This window comes from Mauremys reevesii, linkage group 5 (genome assembly GCF_016161935.1).
Source record: "Mauremys reevesii isolate NIE-2019 linkage group 5, ASM1616193v1, whole genome shotgun sequence".
Lineage (NCBI taxonomy): Eukaryota > Metazoa > Chordata > Testudines > Geoemydidae > Mauremys > Mauremys reevesii.
In genome coordinates this window covers 95,173,915-95,199,437 of record NC_052627.1, presented here as the reverse complement: position 1 = coordinate 95,199,437, position 25,523 = coordinate 95,173,915, and the positions used below count along the sequence as shown (strand labels likewise).

General features: G+C 39.8%; 1 protein-coding gene across 13 annotated transcripts in view; it reads right to left on the bottom strand.

Annotated features, from left to right (window-relative positions):
• APBB2 (amyloid beta precursor protein binding family B member 2) overlaps window positions 1-25,523 on the bottom strand; it is a 291,641-nt gene that overhangs the window by 152,198 nt on the left and 113,920 nt on the right. For 7 of the 13 annotated variants that reach the window (XM_039541020.1, XM_039541023.1, XM_039541026.1 and 4 more), the window contains exons 2-3: window positions 17,283-17,351; window positions 7,347-8,159 (exon numbers count right to left, since the gene is read on the bottom strand). In XM_039541020.1, the coding sequence (XP_039396954.1) occupies window positions 7,347-8,159; window positions 17,283-17,301 (832 nt within the window). In that variant the 5' untranslated portion in view covers window positions 17,302-17,351. The remainder of the gene's footprint in view (window positions 1-7,346; window positions 8,160-17,282; window positions 17,352-25,523) is intronic. The other 6 variants (XM_039541016.1, XM_039541019.1, XM_039541018.1 and 3 more) reach the window with 1 other exon arrangement.

The following is a 25,523-nucleotide window of genomic DNA, read 5'->3' as shown; positions in this document are numbered from 1 at the left end:
GGCACAGCATCACACACTGAACGAGGAGAAACAAAAGCATTAAATAGCTGCTTACTAAGTGAGCACCGCCCATCCCATGCACTGAATGAGGTAAAAACAATGAGGAGTCCAGTGGCACCTTAAAGACTAACAGATTTATTTGGGCATAAGCTTTTGTGGGTAAAAAAAAAAACAAACAAAAAACACTTCTTCAGATGCATGGAGAAGTGGGTTTTTTACCCATGAAAGCTTATGCCCAAATAAATCTGTTAGTCTTTAAGGTGTCACTGGACTCCTTGTTGTTCTTGTGGATGCAGACTAACACAGCTACCCCTCTGATACTTGAATGAGGTAAGGGTCCTGTGGAAAAAATCATTTGTGATCGTGTAATTAAAAGACTATCATAAGGCATATGCACATGGGAGCTGAATTAAGGTTGCACAGCTAACTATCTTTGGATTCTTGCAAGGAGTATATAAACCTGAACCCAATGAAAGGTTTCTCACCTGATTTGGGTCCCTGGATATCTAAATTCTGAATAGAAAAGATGTTTCCAGAGTTGGCAGGAGAAAAAGGATGTATCCTGTGACAAGAACATTTTGTTATCTGACAAGGAAACCACGAACATATTCAGAGACTGTTCAAAAAGATTTCTTCTAGAAAAAATACCACTTAAGTGAAATGTTCAACCCTACATCACCCAACCACAGACTTTACCATATTCTGTGATGAGCTTCCACACTGGTGGAGATGATCCTGATAGCTGCTGAGGGCCAATTAAATGTATAATCAGCCAGGAATTCAACTATTATAACTACTTCAGATGTTTGCTCTCGCTATACTGCCAACTCTTTATTTTTAATATGCCTATCACAGCTTTGGCATTTGAGCATCAAGGCAAGAAAGCAGAGTCAGTTACTTCCCTCTCCCAGAGCTGCTTCAGCTCTCTTATAAGGAATCAGCTGCTTAAGTCCTTCCCTGAGCCAGGTGTCTCTGGTTGGCTCATTTAGCAAGCCTGCATCAGGCTTCAAGTATCCTGCAGGGCAGTGCCCTCAGTCCCTCGCTCTCTCACAGAATCCATCTGAAAAGTAGCTCTGGAAACTAGACTAGCATATATGACTGCCTATATTCGGCGACCTACTGCTTCAAACCACCTATTAAATTCTGAACTTAAAACATAAGAATGGCCCTACTAGGTCAGACCAAAGGTCCATCTAGCCCAGCATCCTGTCTTCCGACAGTGGCCAATGCCAGGTGCCCCACAGGGAATGAACAGAACCGGTAATCAAGTGATCCATCCCCTGTCACTCATTCCCAGCTTCTGACAAACAGAGACTAGGGAAAAAAAGAACAGGAGTACTTGTGGCACCTTAAAGACTAACAAATTTATTGTAGCATGAGCTTTCGTGAGCTACAGCTCACTTCTTCGGATGCATAGAATGGAACACACAGACAGGAGATATTTATACATACAGAGAACATGAAAAGGTGGAAGTACGCATAACAACAGGAAAAGTCTAAGCAAGACTAGGGACACCATTCCTGCCCATCCTGGCTAATAGCCATTGATGGACCTATCCTCCATGCATTTATCTAGTTCTTTTTTGAACCGTGTTATGGTCTTGGCCTTCACAAACATCCTCTGGCAAGGAGTTCCACAAGTTGACTGTGCATTATGTGAAGAAATTGCCCTAGGATCTACTGGTCCTTGTGTCCTATTCTATCAAGAGGAATAGCAGTTCATTTTCATCTTCCTACAGATTTCAGTATCCACCTTATGAGCATAGATCAAGTGGACTGAATTTTGGCAGGAATTCTACGCAGCTTAGAAAAATGCTGAGGCCTAGATTTATCAGGTCAATCTTACTCATATTTCACTCTTTTTTTCATAGCTTTATGTATTGGAAGCAATTTTTTGAAGTCTGGTGTTAATTAGCATTGGATCTTTGCCTGTTTCTTTAATATCCTCTAGACTGTCCTCTTTAATATCCTCTAGACACAGACATTTGGACACACTTCTTACAGATAGATCCTGTTTATAAATTATCTTACTCTCTGGCTCTCTTCTTCAGACATTGATCCTTACTCCAAGCTAGAGCTGTGAAACATGCTACCCTAAGCACACAAGAGTTTCTGGAACAAGATGCACTCAATCTTACGGACGAAGCCTAGCGTCTGGAATTATTCCCATTCATGTCCGAGAAAAACAAAGCTTGAAAAGCTTAGAAAAACAGCTTGTTGAGGTCAGGGAAAAGGAAACTCAAGATAACCACTGCTTCTTAAATTTTATTTTCACTGGACATATGCCTCGCTTCCCCTAAAAGTATTTTTAAAATCTTTCACCGTAACATAATATACTGTTATCCTAAATAAAACGGAAAAAATAACATCTGTTAAATATACAGTGTGAGACCAGTAAATTGCATTACAAGGCTAGGTAGAACAGGATTCTGAAGACACTGTCAACTGCTATAGCATCAATCCTCTGATTAAAGCAATGCTGTCAGTCATGTCTACATACTCTTGTCATAAAAGTTTGTTATCTGCACAGCTTGCACCTTTCCCTTTTCCCGCTCAAATATTCTGTATTTTCCAGCTAATAAACAGCAAGCTTTAGTTTAACCAACAGTTAATTATGGTACACAGAACTTCATTATATGCATTTGTAAAGCTCTCAACACTATAGTATCTGAGCACTACCTGCATGATTAAAAAGAAGCACAATATTTTCCTCCAAATAGGGGACTATAAACTTTGCCATGTGAATCAATAACCCCCCCGCCCCCGGACAAAACCCAGGGGCCAACTGACAATGGCATAAGCCAATTGACCAAATTTAGGTGCAGTTGGCCAGATCCTTAGCTGGGGTAAAGCCAACTGAAGTCAGTGGAGCTATGTTTGTTTCCACCACTGATGTTCTGGCACGGTACATCTAAAGCAGGCTTTAGGACCCTGTGAGATGGGAGGGTCCCAGAGCTCCGACTGCAGGTCGAGACTGCACATCTGCACTGCGCTTAGACAGCCCCTTATTCCCAGCCCCACAAACTTTGAGCCAGCCATAGGTGTCTAATTGCAGTGTAGACATACCCTAGGTGGCTATCCTCCATTGTGTGTATGTGTGTGTGTTTGTATTGGGGAGTGGATATAACTGAGAGATGATAAATGTGAACAATGTTTTTAACTGTCAACTCTCTGCTATTTACAAGTAAAATCACATTTCAATGAAGGGGGGGGGAAATAAGTAAAAGACTGGCACAATATATCTAGAGTGAAATACATCCTCCACTTTGAACTTTTAGGATTTGCAGCATAAGATAGTATAACAACATAATCTGCATCTATTAAAAAAAAATCCTTCAATGTTTTCTTTTTTTAAAATGTAAGTGACTGCAAAGCCAGCAGTCAGCAGTTACTGCTATGAAATGTTATTTTAAAAATAGGTAATATTTAACCTCTTATTTTGCAATGCCTACTCTTCCTGCTAGCAAAAGGTATAAACATGATCTCATCTGTCAGGTTTTAACTGTCAGGTTTTCAGCCATTCAGTCACTTTTAAAAGAAAAAGATACCTTCTCCCTTTTTTTAATTGGGCAAAACTTGTCATTTCTCAACATGCTCAGATTATGTTAATCTGGTTTAGTGTGTGTCTGTTCTAGCGGTTACCAGATGGTGAAATTCAGGTCCCAGAAAGGTTATGAGGATTTCCCAGGAACTCTGCAGCCCCAAGCAACCTGTGCCGTTCTACTGAGATCATTGCAGGCAGGGAGACATTAAATATGGCCCTCTGTTCCCTGTGACAAGGCGAAAATAGTTCCATTCTGTTCCCTCCATTGTAGCAAGGGAAGCAATGGTCAAGATGGCTTCCAGCATCACCCTAGCCCCTTGTCCTTCCAGTAAGGAGAAGGAGGGAGATGCTCAGGGATGGCCTATCAACCCCTCAGCACAGAGAGGCAGTGGCCAAGTTTACAGGTCCCTTATGGGATAATTGTCACATTTAATTTAATAGGAACTTTGCCATGGACTCTTATAGAAGCAGGATTCAACCTTTTATACTTCTAACTCACTTCATTTATCTGTAAAATGGGTGCAATAACTATATCACACAGATGTGCTAAAGCAAATTAATCATTGTTATTAAATTGACTTGTTATTTATGGAGCAATACCCACCAGAACTCTCCCAACATGCCTCCTTCGCCCCCACCCCACACTGGAATTCAGGGGACAGCTGCCAGAGGGAGTGCGAAAGCCACCTCCACCAGAATTGTATCAGTGGACACTTGCACAGGCAGAATTCTCCACTGGCCATATCTGGCCACTTCAACCTCTTAGTGGGCTGGAGTAGCTGGCCTTAAAGAATCTCAGGGAATACTTCTAGCCTAGACTCTGGAAGGCTGCTTTTCAGAAAAGTATGTGGACAAAGGTTTTCTTTTTTAGTTTAATATTAAACATTTGTTCAATTAATTTATACAGTTTTAATTTGGTTTAAATTCTGATCCATAGCTGAAGTGGCAGTGTCCGTTTTTTGAATATCTTGTATTTTGTTCTTATTTTGCCTTCTGCAGTTACACTGAATAACTAGCAGGGACTATATAGACTCAGATTCTGGTGAGGGAGAGGCTGTAAGGCCCAGATTTGTAAAGGTAATTAGTTGTTGCTGCAATCAGCATTGCAGTGCCCAAGTCTCATTTTCAAAAAGAATTTAGGCACTTAGCTCCCAAGTGCCTGAAGCCCTTTGGAAAATGAGATGTGGGCTCCTTAATCAATTAGGCATTGCAACACTGAGCATCTTAACAATGCACAGAAAAGTATTTACCATTCAGTTAGTGCTCAGAGAGGCACATTCAAAGTTTCACACAGTTCCAGAGACACTTCAGGTCATGAGAATTAAAGTAGCAAGATAATCCAGCAGCTTCATGTTCTCTAACCCTCTCCTTGATGCTCTTTCAGTCACATCAACAAACTATACACTCTAGAAGAGAGAAGGCATCTCAACAATAAGCTTTTTGAGAAGCCAAAGGCGAATTAAAGATGATAAATCAGCACAACTCTCCATGTTTTAGTGTTCTGGGAGCTTTAAAATGGGCATTAATGGTTAAAATCCTTACATCTGCGGAAAAAAAAAAACACCTTAGCTTCTTAGGAAAAATCATTTTAAGAACCAAGAAATTGCCATACTTGATCAGACCAGAGTTCCATTTAGTTCAGTGCTCCGTCTCCAACACTGACCAGTACTAAAAGCTTCAGAGGACGGGGAAAGAAACCCTCATATTACACAAAGTGACTGTTTTCTGCAATTTTTCTCAATAGTTTCCCTCAAATTTCTAAATATTATTTTCCTGCAGTTCAAGTATAAAGGAATAAAAAAGGTTCAGGAGTGAAATTCTGGTCCCACTGACTTCAGTGAGGCCATGATTTCACCACAGAAACCACAGCAGTCTGGGCAGTCTGACATAGAAATCCCACTTCACTGCACAATGAAAGAGCTCATTCTGGGGGAAGAAATGGATTGGAGAGCCTAAAGTTACCATTTTCAGAAGCTGGCCTTACTTCGGCTTACATTGTCCCCGTTTAACAACATTAGCTCTTAAATGATGCCTGTTTACATTTCACTGAGAGGGGAGATCATTTACTACTGCTTTTTTTTGTGGGAGATGGACAATTGTTTTTTTTGGATTAGGGGGGTCGTCACAATACAAAAACTATTTTTAAATGAAAGCTTACATTCCACAATAAGGAAAAAAATCCAAAAATTGCTCAAAGACCCTAAAGGTTATGGAATAAAAGAGCTTCTTTGCATCCACAATTCTCCAGGGCTTCATCTGTGGAGACTGTCAATTATGCAACGAGCTAGTGCACACAATATAAACAATTTAATCAAACATATACTGTAGATGCCTATAACATTTTCTTCAACTAGTTTCTTGCTTCAGACAACGACACAAACCGTACATGAAGTACACTAAGAATGAATATCAAATCAGAAATTGAGATCTTATTACACTGACCACATCTAGTCTAACAAAGAGAAATCTCTTTAACCCTAGACACTACAGCAATACAATAATAATAATTATTAATAATGGAGAAAGATCAAATCCAACTAAATTAGTATCCACCTGGTATTAAGCATTTGTTCAGAGATTTTGTTCATTTGTTTTATATTTTTAATTCTTACAGTTACAGAGCCAAATATACCACTGGGTTAACTAGGCACAACTTTAATGAAATCACAGGAGTGGCATTCCCTTATTCCAGCTGTGAATTTGGCCAAAAATGTATTGTTGAACAATTCTGATACAAAACTACTGCACTCCCATAGCAAAACACACTTGTAATACATACATAGCTATGACAATTTCTTTGGCCCCAGATCACCTTTAGAGAGAATAGCATTTGCCTTCCCACAAACTAATATCCTTTTATACAAATCCAAATATAAAAAGGTGACAAAGTCCATTAACTACAGTAAATGAATTATTTGCAACTTTAAAAACAATACAGAAGAGCGGTAAATTGCAACAGTGCTACCACAGTAGTCACCATTACTGTTCAAATAATTAATGGACTCAGGCTTTCAAAATGTGAAACACACTGATTTCAGTTTCTGAATCGGCATAGAGAAGTGTAGAATGCAGCATAAAATGCATAATTTAAATGTCAGATTTTTTTTTAAAAGGATATCCTCAAATTAGGTTTTTTTCTAATAGATTTTAATTTAAAAAAAAAAAAATCTTTCCTCCCTGTGAAAACCTTAAAACACTGAAAGCAGTATCTCCTACCCTGTAGATTTTGTACTCCGACACCATATACCAGAATTACCAGCTAACATCGCCAATAATGCATTAGATACACCTTCTGTTTGTTTTAAATTAATCATTTCTCAGCAACAAAGGGCTAGGTGTTTAAAAGAAATGAATGATCATCATCTGGAACTGATTAAGTACTTTGAATTTTAAAAAAATTAAGGTCAAATTTAGGATCCATCATCACTGGGACCTCAGCTGTGGTACCTGACAGTGCCCCTTTTATAGAAGGTTGTCAGTTTTCTTAACTTTATGAGGAGCTATGTATTAGTCTTACCATTAGGTTTAGCTATGATTTACTTTATTCATATATTTCAGGGCCAGAGGGGACCATAATGCTCATCTAATCTTACCTCGGAACTCATAACTCTCTCAAAACAAGCTACTGCTTGGTAAGAAGCATTAAGTGGCATCCTGCTATTTGTACCGTCCCTTTCTTCTCCCAAATTGTCTCACTTAATCGCCAGCTGTCTACACAATAAGACTCAAGAGAAACAACAAACACATTTTTAAAGAATGATGGTTACTAAGAGTTGAGGGAAACGTTTCTTCACTTTTGTACCTGTTTCATCAGGTGAACTTGGAGACGCACTGTCCTGCGATAATGTCGTCCAGCTGGAGTCTTCATCACTTGGAGCCAGATTTTGAATCCGATGTAATGCACAATCTGTTTTGGCTCCAGTTTTAGGATGGTCCTTCTTAGTCTCAGGACTTGATGACACAGTGGCTACTTGGCCATCTTCTGGACTGGACAGCTTGTTTTGTTTCTGAGGCAACACATCCCCATTGACAATCATGGTAGAAGCTTGGCTGTTACTTTGTGCCGCTTTCTCCTCCATCACTACATGGCTGTTCCCAAAATTCTGTTCTAGTTCCCTGGCTGATGTTTCCAGATCTGCATAGTAATTTAGGAAGCTCTTGGTCCTCCTAGGTTGAGAGGAGAATATTTCACAGCCTGCAGAATCCTGAGGGGTAGGCTCTTTACCTTCTAACTTCTCAGAAGTTATGTTTATGCCTGCAGTCGTAGTGAGATTTTTGTTGGGATCCTGTTGCCCCTGTTCTGCTGCTTTTCTAAGCTGATTTTCTCCATTCTTCACCAGCTTTATATTGGCAGAGTTGTTCCCCAGAAGGGGCTGTGCTGCTGGATCCGAAAGGCCCATGGCTGTCTGAATGTTAGTTAATGCATATTTTTTCCTGCATTTTGGGGGAGTGCTGTTCCTTGTTTCTGTATGCTTTATTTCCGCATTCAATAGTTCATTATGGGAGGAGCGTAGGTTAAGAGTATTTGGGGGAGTGGCAGGATTATTGCGATTCACAACGTCTGTTGTGCTATTGCTTGCCATAAACACAGCCAACGCGTCCACACTGGAGTCAACTAGAAAAGAAAAAGAAATATTCATGAAATACATTAATTGTATACTCCTTGTACCAGATCTTTTGGAAATGGGATGCAATGCTTTATATAACGTGTAAATAATAGTTTCTACAAACTAAGCAGAAGGGAGAACAGACACCTCAACAGAAAAGATCAGTTTATCAAACATGGAGGTCCACAGGCAAAAAGGGTGGAGATGACATTGGAGAATGTTAAGTTGTTAAGAAAAGTATACAAGGTTTTTGACCCCAAATTTTAATTTGACATTTTTGCATGTCTGAGCTACTATATTCCAACTATGTAAATTTTGGGGAGGGAGAGAAGTACATGATCTGTTTACTGTGATTTCCTCAAATTCTGGTCTGTTAGCCTTCTAACTTTAGTTGTAGTTATTTAGTTAATAATAAATGTATATTTTTATATATTCCAATTGTAACCATAGGAGGTTTCAAAAATATCACAAAGTTTCTGAAATTTGTGTGTTTCCCAGAGGTAATTAAATACTTTCAAGAGTTGCCATCTCACATCTTGTCCGTCAGATTGATCCTTCAAGATGAAAAGTAATGTCATGACTCATCTGGTTGAGGTCTCAACATAAAGTTATGCACAAGGGCCCTCTGTTATAAAAGCATGTATGTAGATTTTTTTTGTCTTAGAACATGAAGTAACCTGAATTTATTTATTTGCTTTTTTAATTTCTTGTGGTTTGACTGAAACCTGAAGGCAATCTAGAAGTTAAACACTTATAGACTTTAAGGTCAGAATGGATCATCATGATTATCTAGTCTCACCTCCTGCACATTGCAAGCCACAAAACCTCACCCACCCACTTCTGACTTATAACCTATAATAGATCCATAACCTCTGCTGAGTTACTTAAGTCCTTATATCATGATTTAAAGACTTCAAGTTACAGAGAATCCACCATTTACACTAGTTTACACCCTGGCCTCATGCTGCCAAGGAAGGTGAAAAACCCCAGAGTCTTTGCCAATGTAACCTGGGGGAAAATTCCTCCTTGACCCCTAATATGACAATCAGTTAGACCCTGAGCATATGGCAAGACCCACCAGCCTGGGAAAGAATTCTCTGTAGTAACTCAGAGCCCTCCCCATCTAGTGTCCCATCACTGTCTGCTGGGGATATTTGTTGCTAGCAGCTGCAGATCAGTTACATGCCATTATAGGCAGTCTCATCATACCATCTCCTCAATAAACTTATCAAGCTCAGTCTTGAAGCCAGTTAGGGTTTTTGCCCCCACTGCTACCCTTAGAAGGCTGTTCTAGAACTTCACTCCTCTGATGGTTAGAAACCTTCGTCTCATTTCAAAACTAAACTTGTTGATGAGCAGATTATGTCCATTTGTTCTTCTGTCCACATTGGCACTTAACTTAAATAACTCCTCTTTCTCCTTGGTATTTATTCCTCTGATGTGTTTATAGATAGCAACCATATCTCCCCTCAGCCTTTTTTTGGTTAGGCTAAACGAGCCAAGCCCTTTGAGTCTCGTAAGTAGGTTTTCCATTCCTCTGATCATCCTAGTTGCCCTTCTCTGCACCTGTTCCAGTTTGAATTCATCTTTCTTAAACATGGGAGACCAGACATGCACACAGTATTCCAGATGAGGTCTCACCAGTGCCTTGTATAATGGTACTACCACTTCCCTGTCTCTACTGAAAATACCTCGCCTGATACAACCTACGACTGCAATAATCTTTTTCATGGCTGCATCACATTGGTGGCTCATTGTCATCCTGTGACCAACCAACACAATCGATGTAAAACTTTTAAGGAAAGGATAATTGTGACATCTGCCAGTTTATGCCTGGTAGAGTGTCCACAACTGTATGCTATTTATGGAGGCCAGTTTTGGAAATCAGAAAATTATAGTACATTTCAGTAAAATAAAATGTAAAAAAAAAAAAAATCTATTATGACAACTTGAAATAAGATTACACTCGATATACAGTTAATTAACAGTTAATTCATATTGTTACAAGCAGACTGCCCTGTTGTGAAGAGTCCAGTGTCCACTGCTATGTTTTTCTAACTACTTTTTGTCTGAAACAGAATTCTTAAGAAAAATCAATCTTCCTAGAAAAAGTTCAAACACATCCTTCCATGTGATTTATTCAGTCTCCAGTGGATTACATTTCAAATGACAAAATCAACACATGGGGATGTAAGTACAAAACAATATGATTATTAGTCTACTCAACAAAGTAAAGATCTACCATGAATACTGACTCATTCCTAGAAAGTGAATCCTGGGCTAAGGTTTTAAATGGCTCAACATGAAGTTATTGTACCTCACTGTTGTTTATACATTACATTGTTTGTACACTGTTTATACATTAACTCAAATGTGCAACTCCTAACCTTCATAGCCTAGGCAGTGCACATATTTAGATGAGGGAGAGGGCTAAGAACAATATGTCCTCTCATGAAGCAGATTTCTGGTTATCTTCCATTGATCCTGCCTTCATACTCATCTACAAAGTGCTGTTCCTACGCTATCAGTCAGCTCCTGCGGGCCTATGATTTGTGTTCCATTCCTTGTTCTACCTGAAACTGAAGTATTAAGCAGAGCTAGGAGCAGCATCAATTAGAAACAAATGTGCTGGAAATTAGTATTAATGGGTGTGCGGAGGACTGGACATGAGTACATGGCAGAGGGAGGAGAACCAGAATGGAAATGAAGAGAGGAAAGGTGGAGGAGTCAAATGATAAGACAGGACAGGAACAAATTAGGGAGGGAAGGAGTTGAAACCAAATCAGTAGGTGACAAAGCGAGAGGATAGAAAAAGGTGAAGTGAAGAAGAGAAACAACAGGAGGCAACAACAGACAAGGGAATATAGATGGAGAAAATCCATCCTGACGTGAAAAGGATAGAAGACACTGCCTGAGAATTACTGCAAATCCTGGAAAATATATGAGTACTAAGGAAGGGCTCTGGCTGAGGGTGCAGGCTCTGCGGTGGGGTCAGAAATGAGGAGTTCAAGGTGCAGGAGGGCAGGGGGGTTGGGGTAGGGGGTTGGGGTGTGAGGGCTCTGGCTGGAGGTGTGCACTCTGGGGTGGGACTGGAGATGAGGGGTTTGGGGTGCAGAGGGGTTCGGAGGGCGGGAGGGGTATCAGAGATGGGACAAAAAAAACAGGAGTACTTGTGGCACCTTAAAGACTAACAAATTTATTTAAATGAGCTGCTGAGCTGCTAAAGCTCTCTTCTTCGATGATATGAAAACACACACAGACACAGAGATATTATACATACACAGAAAGAAAAAAGAAAAAAGGTGGAAGTATGCATAGGCAGAGGAGTCTCATCAATTGAGATGAGCTATCAGGAGGGAAAAAAAAAAAAAAAAAGAAGTGATTAATAAAGATAGATGAGGAAGAGAGGAGGAACAGAACATAGGATATAGATTCAATTCAATTGGTGACCCAACCATTCCCAGTCTTTGTTTAAACCACAGTTAATTGTATCTAGTTTGCATATTAATTCAAGTTCAGGGCCTGGGGTGCGGGATGGGGTCAGGGGTGCAGGCTCCGGGCGGCACTTACCTCAAGAAGCTCCCGGAAACAGCGGCACATCCCCCCTCTGGCTCCGTCCCTGCAGCTCCCATTGGCTGTGGTTCCCAGCCAATGGAAGCTGCGGAGGCAGCGTGCGGCGCTCCCTGGCTACCCCTACGTATAGGAACTGGAGGGGGGACACGCCACTGCTTCTGGGAGCTGTGTGGCAAGCCCCCAACCTTGCTCCCTGGCTGGAGCGGGGCAAATCCCGGATCCTGCTCCCCAGCAGGAGCTCGAGGGCTGGATTAAAATGTCTGAAGGGCCAGATGCAGACCCTGGGCCATAGTTTGCCCATCCCTGCTTTACATGAACACATTTCACCTTTCTGCCTGCCAACCTCATAAACATGTACCGGTAATTCCACTTCTGGGACTAGAGCCACTTGCAGTCTACATTTCTCTCTTTCTCCCCTAGGGGTTTTATTCCCTTACTCTATTTTATTGTCAGAAAAATAATATCCCAGTGTTTGCATAAAGGAGAGGAACGGCCTCCACCCACAGTGATATGAATGTTGTTTTTTGAATGGGACCCTGAGGTTTCAGGATGTAAAATGAATGTAAAATTTTTCAGTCAGAAAAGTGAACAACAACATGACTAGTGCTCCTAGGCATTACGGTAATACAAATAATAAATATTAATCGTAATACACAGCCTCCGGCTGCTCCAAGAATCTGATTTCAGAGTTACAGAAGTATTTCAATATGGTAAAACTGATTCCATTGCCAGTGCAGAAGCCAATAATTATACAGACCCTCCAGACAACAACATCTTTGTAACTACAAGCAAAAATGCCTTGGCATTATGGCACATTTACTCTCTAATGCCCCTAGAGTAGGCACATTACAATAGGACACACAGCACCTCATTAAAAATAAAAAGGAAACATGAAGGACTTAAAATAATGAAGAAAAAATAAATGTGTTTAATATTCACAATTAAACTTAATTGAAATCATGAGACTTAAAGAAAAGAAAATATTAAATCATAGTTTTCTGTGAATTAACCTGAACCCTGTACTTTCAGAAAGACCATAAAGCAGCACTGCTCTTTAGCATACATAGCATAAAAGTGCTCCAAGTGGATAGGCCAGGATTCATGGGAGACAACTATTCTACGGGACCTGCCAATCTATAAGGTTCAGATCTTTCTGCTAGCACCCAGCCTGTGAGTGGAAGGGAAAGAAACCTTGTCCCTCCTTAAAAGTCACAGAAAGTCTGCAGAGCTGTTCTGCAGAGGCTTTTACAGTCTTATGTGCCCTTAAAGAAGCTGGAGACTTGAAGGATCCACGCAGCAATGGATTAACTCCCACCACTACCTGTGGGAGCCAATGCTCCCACCACTACCTGTGCAATATCACAGGGAGTCCCCACACGTCAGGATGCTGTGCCACACAGTGTGTGCTCCCCCTTTGCTCCACCCACACTTCCTACATTCCCTTGTGTTATGTTATGGAACTGCACCTGCCACAGCCTTAGCTGCTCCTGAAGCGTGTAGCTACATGCAGCAGTGAATGGCTCTGGCATGGGGAAGAAGCAGGGAAAGGCTCTGGCAGCAGGGAGCTTCCCTGCAGCAGGGAGCTTCCCTGCAGCAGGGAAAAACTGTGACAGTGAGACACTACATTGCTACAGGGGAGGCACTGCTTGGGCATATAGAGAGACATGTAGGGTATACACCTTAGGGTTCTGGCATGTCTGTACTTCACTCACCTAACCGGCTACACTACTATTTATACCCTAACCTCACCAACCGGCTACACTACTATTTATACCCATGCTCGTGGGGCGCACAGTTCCTGCATTGTACAGACTACCCTAAGTGTAGACCTACCTCTAGAAAGACAGAATTTACCCCTTGCTGCAGGATCCTGTTGTTGGCCATTTTTAAATACTTCACTGGAACCAAGAAAGCAATGAAGCAGTAGAAGAGGAGAACAAAGATAATACAGGTAAATGAGAATAAATTATAAGGCATACTCAAATAATTATTTGCAAGCAATATTGGTTCCTGTCAATGTCAGCCTTAATACGGTCCCAATTTCATCATTCATATAGTATGAGTTAACTTCAGCATTGTGGGCCTGATCCAGCTCCCATTACAGTCAGTGGAAAGACTTCCTTTGATATCAATGGGGCCGTGTGAAAGCTGCTAGAAACCTAGCCCTCTGCAATTTTCGTAGCGTTCTGAAAGCCCCCTGGAAAGCCCGACTGGAAAAAGGCAAATATAGTGCCCACATTTAAAAAAGGGAAGAAGGAGAACCCAGGGAACTACAGACTGGTCAGCCTCACTTCAGTACCCAGCAAAATCATGGAGCAGGTCCTCAAGAAATCCATTTTGAAGCACTTGGAGGAAAGGAAGGTGACCAGGAACAGTCAACATGGATTCACCAAGGGCAAGTCATGCCTGACTAACCTGATTGCCTTCTATGATGAGATAACTGGCTCTGTGGATATGGGGAAAGCGGTGGATGTGATATATCTTGACTTTAGCAAAGCTTTTGATATGGTTTCCCACAGTATTCTTGCCAGCAAGTTAAAGTAGTATGGATTGGATGAATGGACTATAAGGTGGATCGAAAGCTGTCTAGGTAGATTGTCAGGCTCAACGGATAGTGACCAACAGCTCGATGTCTAGCTGGCAACTGGTATCAAGCGGAGTGCCCCGGGGTAAGTCCTAGGGGCACTCCGCTTGATACCAGTTCAACATTGGTTCAACATTTTTATTAATTTTTATTAATAATCTGGATGATGGGATGAATTGCACCCTCAATAAATTCGCAGATGACACTAAGCTGGGGGGAGAGGTAGATATGCTGGAGGGTAGAGATAGGGTCCAGAGTGACCTAGACAAATTGGAGGGTCGGGCCAAAAGAAATCTGATGAGGTTCAACAAGGACAAGTGCAGAGTCCTGTACTTACGATGGAAGAATCCCATGCACCGCTACAGGCTGGGGACTGACTGGATAAGCAGCAAGTCTACAGAAAAGGACCTGGGATTACAGTGGATGAGAAGCTGGATACAAGTCAACAGTGTGCCGTCGTTGCAAGAAGGCCAACAGCACATTGGGCTGTATTAGTAGGAGCATTGCGAGCAGATCGAGGGAAGTGATTATTCCCCTCTATTCGGCACTGATGAGGCCACACCTGGGGTATTGTGTCCAGCTTTGGTCCCCCCACTACAGAAGGGATGTGGACAAATGACTTACGAGAAGAGGCTGAGGGAACTGGGGTTATTTAGTCAACAGAAGAGAAGACTGAGGGGGCATCTGATAGCAGACTTCAACTACCTGAAGGGGGGTTCCAAAGAGGATGGAGCTAGGCTGTTTTCAGTGGTGGCAGATGACAGAACAAGAAGCAATGGTCTCAAGTTGCAGTGGGGGAGGTCTAGGGTGGATATTAGGAAACACTATTTCACTAGGAGGGTGGTGAAGCACTTGGAATCTCCATCCTTAGAGTTTTTTAAGGCCCAGCTTGACAAAGCCCTGGCTGGGATGATTTAGTTGGTGTTGGTTCTGCTTTGAGCAGGGGACTGGACTAGATGACCTCCTGAGGTCTCTTCCAACCCTAATATTCTGTGACTATATGAACTGAAGGCGGACGTTTTTTAATCAGACACTATAGTGATTAATTTAACCCTCTTGAGCTTTGATCCTGAACTCAGTCGTATGCTGCCCTATTAAGGACCCAATCCTCCACCACTGAAATGGGTAGGAGTTTTGCCATTGACTTCAATGGGGGCAGGTTCAGGTATCTGAGTGTTCCACAAACATTAGTTTATTTACCTTCATAACATCCCTGTGAGAATATATGGTATTATTTGCCCTATTTTATAAATGGGCAATGGGGCACAGACACATTAATGTCAACAGTGTTGCCCAATCTGAAATGCCCATGACCTGATTTTTCAGAGATCTTAGCATTTTATATTACTTTTTTGTTCAGAGAAGAGCTCTCATTGACTTCCGATGCAACTGAGAGTACTCAGCTCTGGTGAAAATCAGACCTCAGGATCTCAAGCTGGGCACCCAGAAAATGAGGAACACACAGCTAGTAGCCATCTGTAACAAGTCTGGTTTAAGTGACGTGCCCAGCATCACGTAGGAGCTCTGTGGTAGAGGCAGGGATAGAATCCAGTCCTCCATGGTAGCACACAACTTCCTTAACCATGAGTGCATCCTCTCTCTTCCTGCAATCCCCTGCCTCATTCACTATAACCCCACCAGGTTCTGCAACAAATGAAGCAAGGGATCTACAGACAAGCGGTTCCACTATCTCCTAGACTGGATCTCTGGACAGCAGTCCCGCGTTCTTCAACCATGTTAACAACACAGGTCCAACTCAGTATTGGCACCAGTAAGAGTTTCCCTTAGTGAGCCAGTAACAGCACACATTTGCAGTGACACAGAACAAGCATCTTCAAAACCAAGCATTATTTAGTCTTTTCTCAAAGGCACAAAGCATGTAGAGCAAACCATGAAAACAATAAACAACCTACATGCCCGGGTATTACTTATACCTTTGCTGCCCTTTTCTGAACTTTTTCCAGTTCCACTATAACCTTTTTGAGGTGGGGCAACCAGACCTGGACACAGTATTCAAGGTGTGGGTGTACCATGGATTTATACAGAGGCATTATGACTTGTCTCATTTTCTATTCCTTTCCTAATAGTTCCTATTATTCTGTTAGCATTTGTGACCACTGCTGCTTATTGTACTGACGTTTTCAGAGAACTGTCCATGCTGGCTCCAAGATCTCTTCCCCCCCCCCCCCCATTATATAATATGTGTGTAATTGAGATTATTTTTTCCAACGTGCAGTATTTTGCACTTGTCAATGTTGAATTTCATCTGCCATGTTGGTGCCCAGTCACTCCATTTTGTGACATCCCCCTGGTAACTCTCTGTAGTCAGATTTGAACTTGACTATCTTCAATAACTTTGTATATTCTGCAAACCTTGCCTCTTCATTGTTCACTCCTTTTCCTAGATCATTAATGAATATGTTGAACAGCATAGATCCCAGTACAGATCCTTGGGGACCCCACTGTTCACCTCTTTCAATTGTGAAAATGGATTATTTATTGCTACACTTTGTTTCCTATTTTTTAACCAGATACTGATCCATGTTTGGGGCAGGACTATTTCACATTTGTACAGTGTCAGACACAATGAGGTTATAATCCTGGGTGGGGCACCACTGTGATACAAATAACAATATTAACCAAATGGCCCATATAGATATTTTTCAAAAGCCACGTCACAAACCTTAAAAGTGCAAGGCTTTTTTTAGATACAAACACAAGAACATTAGTATCCAATCATAACATAAATGTTTTTAATAGAACTTATTTGTTTGTGATTGTACTTTACTCAGCTGTTAAAAACCTTTCCTAAAGTAAGAATTTTACTTAAGAAAGGATCAATTTAAGAAAAAAAGAAAGGAAAGTGTTTGCTTGTTCCACTCATGAATGCAAAATTAAAACAAATATGGGCCTGGTAAGAAGAGAACGATTTCAAAAGACTCTGCTTATGGAAATATGTGAAAGGGCATCTGACCTGGAAGTACTTCTGACATGGATCACAGGGCTTCAGCAATGGATCAGGAAAAGGATTATAATTTGAAATCTGAAAAGAGGGATCATTTAAGAAATTAAAAACAAAGAAAAACACAAAAGAAAAACACATTATAAAAATTCCTAAAGAGCTGTTAAGCATAACAAATAAAATGTCGCGACATAATGCCACTCAGTTTTCATAACTGTTGAAAGCTGTAGAGAGACAGGCTATTTTGTAAAACTAATTAGAACAAATACTTAAAAAAACCTCTACTAACAGCGTGTTTTTTATTCCCAGTGCATACTTTAGTAAGGAAGAAAGCAAAATATCAACGAGATTTCCCATTTTTAGAGCAACTTACTGGAGTAAATATTTCATCATGTTACAAAATACAAGTTTGATCCTGCAGTCCTCACTCCTTCACTCAAGTGACAGTTTCCCAGGAGAGCAGTCACACAGACTTTGATAGGACTAATATGCATGAGTGAGGAATACTCACTTGAGTAAGAATTAGCAGAATAGGACCCAGCATTTAACACTGGACAGTAGGGAATGGCTTGAACAACAGGTTCAACACTAGTGAACAATCAAGCAGGCCAAGAATTTTTTTCTGGATGGCACTTCCTTGGTGGCGAGTTTTTCTTTAATACAGTGTTTTGTTGTAATAGTTTGCACGTGGGCGTGGGCAGGACTGGGGGGGGTTAAAATAATTTTTGAATGGGGTAAATAAGTACACTGGAAACCTATGCATCTACAGCAGGGGTTCTCAAACTAGGGGTCGCGACCCCTCAGGGCATCACGAGGTCATTACCTGGGGGGTCACGAGCTGTCAGCCTCCACCCCAAACCTCGCCTGCCTCCAGCATTTATAATGGTATTAGATATACTAAAAAGTGTGTTTAATTTATTAGGGGGGTCACACTCAGAGGCTTGCGATGTGAAAGGGGTTGCCAGTAAAAAAAAGTTTGAGACCCACTGACCTACAGGAACCTGTGATTAGGGTTGCAGGTATGCAGTATCTGAGGTTACAAGTTCTAAAGTTAGATAGAGACAAAAAAAACCACAAACATTTTCATAAAGCAGATTTTGTTTTCTGCAGAGATATCTAGTAAATATAATGTAATATGACAAACTTATCAGGGTTTGAGCTTATCTCAGATGCTGTGTAAATTCAGTCATAAGCGAAAGCCTGAACAGCTTCATAGTAAAAGTAGAAGATACATTTTTATACAACAGTTTTATACAACAGTACTTAACTAAATGCTAAAAATAATTCTCTAAATTTACTAGTAATGTAAAATTAAATTAAAAACTTATTTCTCTACAAAAATAAATGTACTATAACATTTTAAGTTGCAAATTTCAATGCTAAAAAGTCAACACTTTCATGAAAAGGTTCTGACGCCCATCTTAATGCTATGTCTCCCCATACCACACTCACTCTTTACATACAGAACCTGCAATTCTGGTGTCCGTGACACTGGTGTAAATCCAGAGTAATTCCAGTGACATCCAGATTTATGCTTGTATAAGTAAGCTCAGAATCAGGCCAACATGCTGGAAGATTTCCTTCCTGCTATATCAACCTTCATTGTGCCATTTTCAGCATACATATTACATGATTATCTAAGCATGACCCTTTTAATTTTATTTTTTGGGTCCATGCTGAGCTTTTCTCCTTGGGAGCGGAACCAGATCCTGAAAACTCTGGCAAAGTTTGGGGAAACTGTGGTGCTGGTGTTGCTGCTACAGCCAATGTCACTTTTACTGGAGAAGAGAAAGACTGGCAGGAGTGACAAGGAAAGCTATTGTTAAAATATATATAACACATAGGTTGGGAAAAGAGTGTCTGTACATCTGGGTATAGTGCTTAGATTATCCACAAATATAAAGTTAGTTTTTAAAAGTCATATGATACATACAGTACATAATCAGCAATAACCCAAATTTAGGAGAATAGATTTAACAATACAGTTTAGATATTAGAATCCAAATACTCGGGTACATCACTCATAAAAAGTTGTACAGAGATTTAGTTGTGGAAAGCAAAATACATCAATGAGTGGAGAGTGTCCCTCAGTAATTGAGAATTAGATTGGGTGTCCATTTAGAAAATATGACACTGAGACTAGAAGTGGCTGAACATGGAAGCTGGAGATAAGAGGCTGCTGATAGGGAAGCAGTACCTCAGCAGAACCAGAAGGAAAGTTACTAACTGGAGAACTCGTAAGCAGGAAAGGAGGAGGGTTGCAAGCACGTTATTTGAGTGCCTCTCCCTTACCAGGTGCCTACTTTGCAACAATCAAGATCATCTTCTACTTCCCACTCTGGCCTCTAGAGCCCCTCTCAACAACCCACTTCAACACCTAAACCAGCTTCCCTGCTGAGCACTGACCCATTTCCAGTTTCTCCCATTTTACCTAACACTGCCAAGCGTCCACTCACATCACTAGCTTCCTCACTGAGCAGCTTCCTCCCGACTCCTGTCCAGCTTAGAAGACACCCCAGCCAGCCTCCTCTGCCATATAACTACATTTGCAAATTTAGAGCTAAACATATAACCAACCAACTGCAACCACCTAGCAGCAATACGATCTGTGTTATTGTGATGTTCTTCTAAGTCTTGTTAATGAAAATCCTTAATACTAATCTGTATTTATATAATGCTATTAAGTTAAAACAAACTTAAAATCCTACCATGGGTTTAAGCATTCAAGCAGAGCGAATCTTATCAGTTTTCTTGAGGTTTCCCACCCTACTTCCTTGCTAGCAAAAACGTAGAGACCAGAGAATACTCACAACCAGATTCTAACCATTTTACAGATAAAAGCAAATATTAGGTCTAACTCCCGGTCCCTTGCAGTATTATTTTTATAGGAGTGATAGGAATTTTACATTAGATACAGATACGAACACATACATTTATAATTGACTGCTCATCTGAGGCACAGTCCTTAAGGACAGAGCGTCTTGCATTTTAGCTTAATAAAATTGTATTGTCAGCATGTACCATAGGATTTTTCTTAAATCCAGTGATCACATACAAAAATAAATAGATGTTCCTTCCATTTACACAAAGTGTAAAATAATATATGGTAAGGAGCTGCCCTGAACTTAGCAGCAGCATGGACAAGATGATCTAGTGAGTCTTTTTTTCCATTTAAATTTTCTTTTCTTTTTTTTAATTAGATTTTTTCCTATGCAGAATGGAATAGTCTGGCAGACAATAACCTGAATTAACATCATATGAAGACAGAGTGTGTGCCATATCTTGGCTCCCTGCAAGGAAGACTAAGAAGACTTTCTGCCACCAGATCTGTATATTTCCAGAAACACCATTTGTCAAGTAAACATCTTCTGTCAAAACAGTTTAACTTTTTGAATCCCATGGTTCAAACACAAGCACATACAAGGCTTAAGAATTTATTTTTTCTTCATGTCTGCGTAGATGCATAAATTCTGCAATAAAAAATGCAATACACCTTATTTATCACCCCCTCTTCACTCCCCCTCAAACAACTCTCTTCAAACACACACACACATTTCTATATGGTAAAAATAGTATGTACTTCATTCTCTGTGTGTGTGTCCTGCACACAAACTGAAAAACACATTTTAAAACCTTAATTGAATTCCTGCAATTGATTGACCAAGCAGCCAGCTGGATTTGCTTTTCCAGAGCTTGCCATTTTTCTCTCTCCAGCATCAACCAAAATTTAACTCGTACCCATTCTTGAAGTACCATATAAACCTGTTTCGGATTACCAAAACCAAAATAATCCCAACCAAAATAATAGAAAGCAAGACAGCCTTTGTTTTCTTAACTCTGTGTCACATGTTTCTATTAGGGCAAACAAAGAACTAAACTGCCTCATAAAGCAGACAGGCTATCCAGATTCTTAACAAAATAATGGAAAGAAACAATGATAGATGCTCTGCTAAATTTGCCAGGCAAAACTATTTAATCTGAATCAGCCTGTATTAGTTCAGACTAGAATTTTTTCAGCTTCCACATAAATCAAGGATCAGGAAGGAGAGCTATTCCGAGGATGGTTACTTACTGAACAGAGTGAAAGAAACTGGCAGGATCTATTACCAATGCCCAGCTTTCCAAATGTTCTTAATGGCACCAAGTCAATATCAAGCCCTTTAAAAAGCCTTTTGATCAGGACATGCAGGTGAATAAAACACCATGCATAAAGATGGTTTAGGCTAATACAACAGCTTTATTAACTAAACATAGTTAACGATTCCCTAACTATTGTGCAATAAATAAGATGAGCCCAAAGGAAGTGTTTGATTAAAGCCAAAAAAACAGCAAGCAGAAGGAACAGCTGTCCTTTGGGTAGAGCCACACCCATTCAGCCCAGCCACCGAATCCCATTTGCAGTATACAAAAGCTGCTTTGCTCCTGAAAAACTCAGGAACAGTAGTGCATGTTCTTGAGCACCATCTACTGGCACATTAACTATTTTACATATATACAGACCTCTCTTTTATTGACCCATTTCATAACAACCAAAACCTTGAGGCCTGACAATAAAGAATCACTGTTCACCAGTTTATTGTTAGCTACAGTTTAGTTCCTATCAAGGTTATTCAGAAAGGGTTTTACACCAAAATTACCCAGCTTGAAGCTAGAAGTTTTGAGCCAGATATTACTGAGGCAGTAATGTGTGTTTGGAAAAGCAAACTACACTTGAAACAATGCTGCGGGAACAATATTTGTTTGTTGGTGGCCAGAGCAATCTCATGATTCAATCAGGATTCAACAGAAGAATGTGTTATCCTTTGAATGCAGTGTTGTTGTAGCCGTGTGCATTCTGACAAGTTCATCTCAAAATCAGTTTACACGATCCTTTAAATATTTAACTGTTCTCTGTGTTTTGTATTTTAAGAAGAGAACACTCTTATTCTAATATATTTACTGATGGCCGTCAATACATCCAGGCCCCAGCAAAAATATTAAATAAACAAATAAAGGCATATTCACAAGATCAAAGTCATTAGCCTATATCTATTTTACATCAGACTTTATTCTGGTTTAAGTTAGGATTTAAGAAGTAAATAAAATAAATGGGACATAATCCATTAGTACACTGTATGAAGCTATCATAGATGAAGAGAGACAAAGTGAAATAATAAATGAAAGCCAAAACGTAAAGAATGGAGCGAAATCAAAATACAGCAGAACCTCATTAATTCATATGGACTGGGAATCCATTACAGATTAGTTTGCAATAAACAAAAATCATAGAATTTGAATATAGTTTAATCAAAACATTTAAATCTAAGTACCTTAAGTTAGGCATCTAAATAAAAAAGACCTGATTTTTAAGTGCTGAGCACCTGCAGTTCCCACTGACTAATTGTAGCTGGAGGTAGGTGATCAGCACCTCTGAAAATCAGGCTGCTTTTATTTAAGGTACTTAAACATGGATTTAACAGCCTAACTTCAGATATTTAGGTTTGTAAATTTGACCTTTGCTCATTTATTTAACAAGGGTAGTTTAGTTTTAATTACTTACATTTTATGATCTGCTAGTAAATACACTGTAGTATATTTTTTAAGTGTAATGAATCTTAGTAACAAAAGACATCACTATAGTGCTATCTACGTACCTTTGTGACATGAGACCATCTGATTTTTTGGGGGAGAACTATTGGTTTTGCAGAGTAGCAAAATCCAGATTGGCAAGATTCTAGTGTACGTGGTACAGAAGTGAACCTTACTTATCCTACCCAGCTAGATTATTTTATTTAATGTTTATTTAAATAATCTTTTATTTGTCTTAAATTAGAATAGTATTTCTAACCAATTCTAATATAATTTTCTCCTTTTCTCCCTGGCTCATAAAGGAGACTTGGTTAAAAATAGGAACCTGCTTAAAAATAGGAGGAGGATTCATATCCCTTCCTCATGTCTTCAACATATAATGGTGATCAGTTATTACAGTGTTACTTTCTAAATCAGAGATTAACAAACAACAAAAGAACAGGAAAACCATCTAGTCAAGAAGACTTGATAGATGATTCGTAAAACTATCTCCAAGGATTATCTGTCTCCCAGAGTTTATTATAGAAGCCACTAATCTGCACCAACAAAAAAAAAGGATGGTGCTTGGAAAACCACTTTGGGTTTGGAAGACTGGGGCTCAATTTACTGCTCTGCCACAGACTTCCTGTGTGACTTTAGGCAAGTCCCTTAATATACATTAAAGATGGAGACATACAATGTTAATTGGAGCCATATAAGTACCTTAAATAGGAAGAGGTAACGACAGCAGTTTTAATTAACCATCTGACATTTCTTGGAAATTGGAGCAGATTTCCAGATTCTGAGCTCCATTTCGCTGGGATTCTCTTATTTTCCCAAACCTCTGAGTTAAAAAAAAAAAAAGTTAGTCCCCATCTCCATCAACATCTACCTTCCTAATTTTCTGTTCTCTATTACTGACTGCAGAGGATGCATGCTGGAAACAGCATGAAACTGGTTGGATTCCCATTCTGTGGAGCAGTAGCAAGAGGAAGAAAATGCAATCAATGTCAATGTCACTCACATACCTATGTCCTACCAACTGCATTCGCCGTTTTCAGTAATTGAATAGGGTGTATTTCAGAACCCAGGATGCCTTTTCAACAGGGAAACTCAAGTTAGACTCCACACTGCAAATCTGTAATTTGCTGTCCCATTAAAACTGAACTAAAATTAGGCTCAAAAACCTTATAAGAAAAAACAAAACAAAACACCAAGAACTACATCCTAATGCGGTTGTCTATAAAAGCACAATTTTCCCCCTCTCTACAAAATCTTAATGGTACAAACAGAAAATATTCTGTGAGAAATATAAATAGCTAATTTATAAACCAATTGTTATTGTTCTGTTTAAGCAAACTGAATACTAAAAAAATTATGAGTGCCAGACTAAGTCATATCATACAGTAACTCTGCAGAAAGTTGATCGTTTAGATCAGTACCCGAATACATTAATTTTATTTGCAGCCTGTTTTGACAGCTAGATCAAGATCTTCTGTTTAATTTTGCCGTGTTATGTTGGGAAACCTTAATTCTTATTTAACTCAGGGCACTAAATAAGGTGACCAGATGTCCTGATTTTATAAGGACAGTCTCAATTTTGGGACCCCCTACCCCCATCCTGATATTTCACATCCGCTGTCTAGTCACCCTAGCACTAAACCATATACACAACTGAAAACCAAGATGTCAAGCTTACCTTATGGGCCATATAAACTAAGCAATTCATAGGGAAGTGGAAGGAGAATATAACAGAAATTAACTGAGCTTACTAACGTATAGATGTTGCTAAAGTTTGGCTAAATTACACCAAACATGAAACCTGTCAATAAAAGACACGAGAAAAGCAGAAAATGGAGTAAGATTGTTACCCTGGACTCCAATAAAACCTCCTGCCCCTTATATACAAAGTTTTAAGTTATCAATATGTCAGGCTGTTTTCCTCTTGTAGTGCTGTTTTCCATAAAGACATAAATATATAAAAAGTATTTGAACAATAAAGTGACTAAGGCCAACATAAAAGGGCAATGGAAAAGGTACTAAATTGCACTTCATGAACAGTTAAACTAGTTGCTGTCAATTCATTTAATACTGTCAGCTTCATTTAATGCAAGTTAAACCTCAAGTCTGCAATTCTTTACCTTCATTTAGGAAAACTGTTTCTTCTCTTCCAAAGAGGAGGTGTCACTGACTTGTGTTACAGCAATAATACATAGAAACTATATATACACATCACATGCCTGATTTAAGAAATAATACCAGACAGGATTTCACATCACGGGTAACATTTTCAAAATAACATACAAGAAAAATACCTAGCTCTTACATAGAACTTTTCACCAATAGATCTCAAAGTGTTTTACAAACAAGGTCAGTATCATAGTTCTCATTTTACAAATGGGGAAATTGAGGCACAGAGAGATGAAATGACTTGCCCAATGTCACCCAACAGGCCAGTGGCAGAGCCAGGAATAGAACCCAGGTCACCTGAGCACCAGACTAGTGCTCTAGCCACTTGGCCACATTACCTAAATAATTTAGGAGCTTAAGTGCCATTGACTTTCAATAGGACTAAGGCTATGTCTATACTTAAACCACTACAGTAACGCAGCTGCAGCTGGGCCACTGTAGCTCTTCAGTGTACACTAGTGGTTTTCAAACTTTTTTCATTTGCGGACCCCTAAAAAATTTCAGATGCAGGTGCAG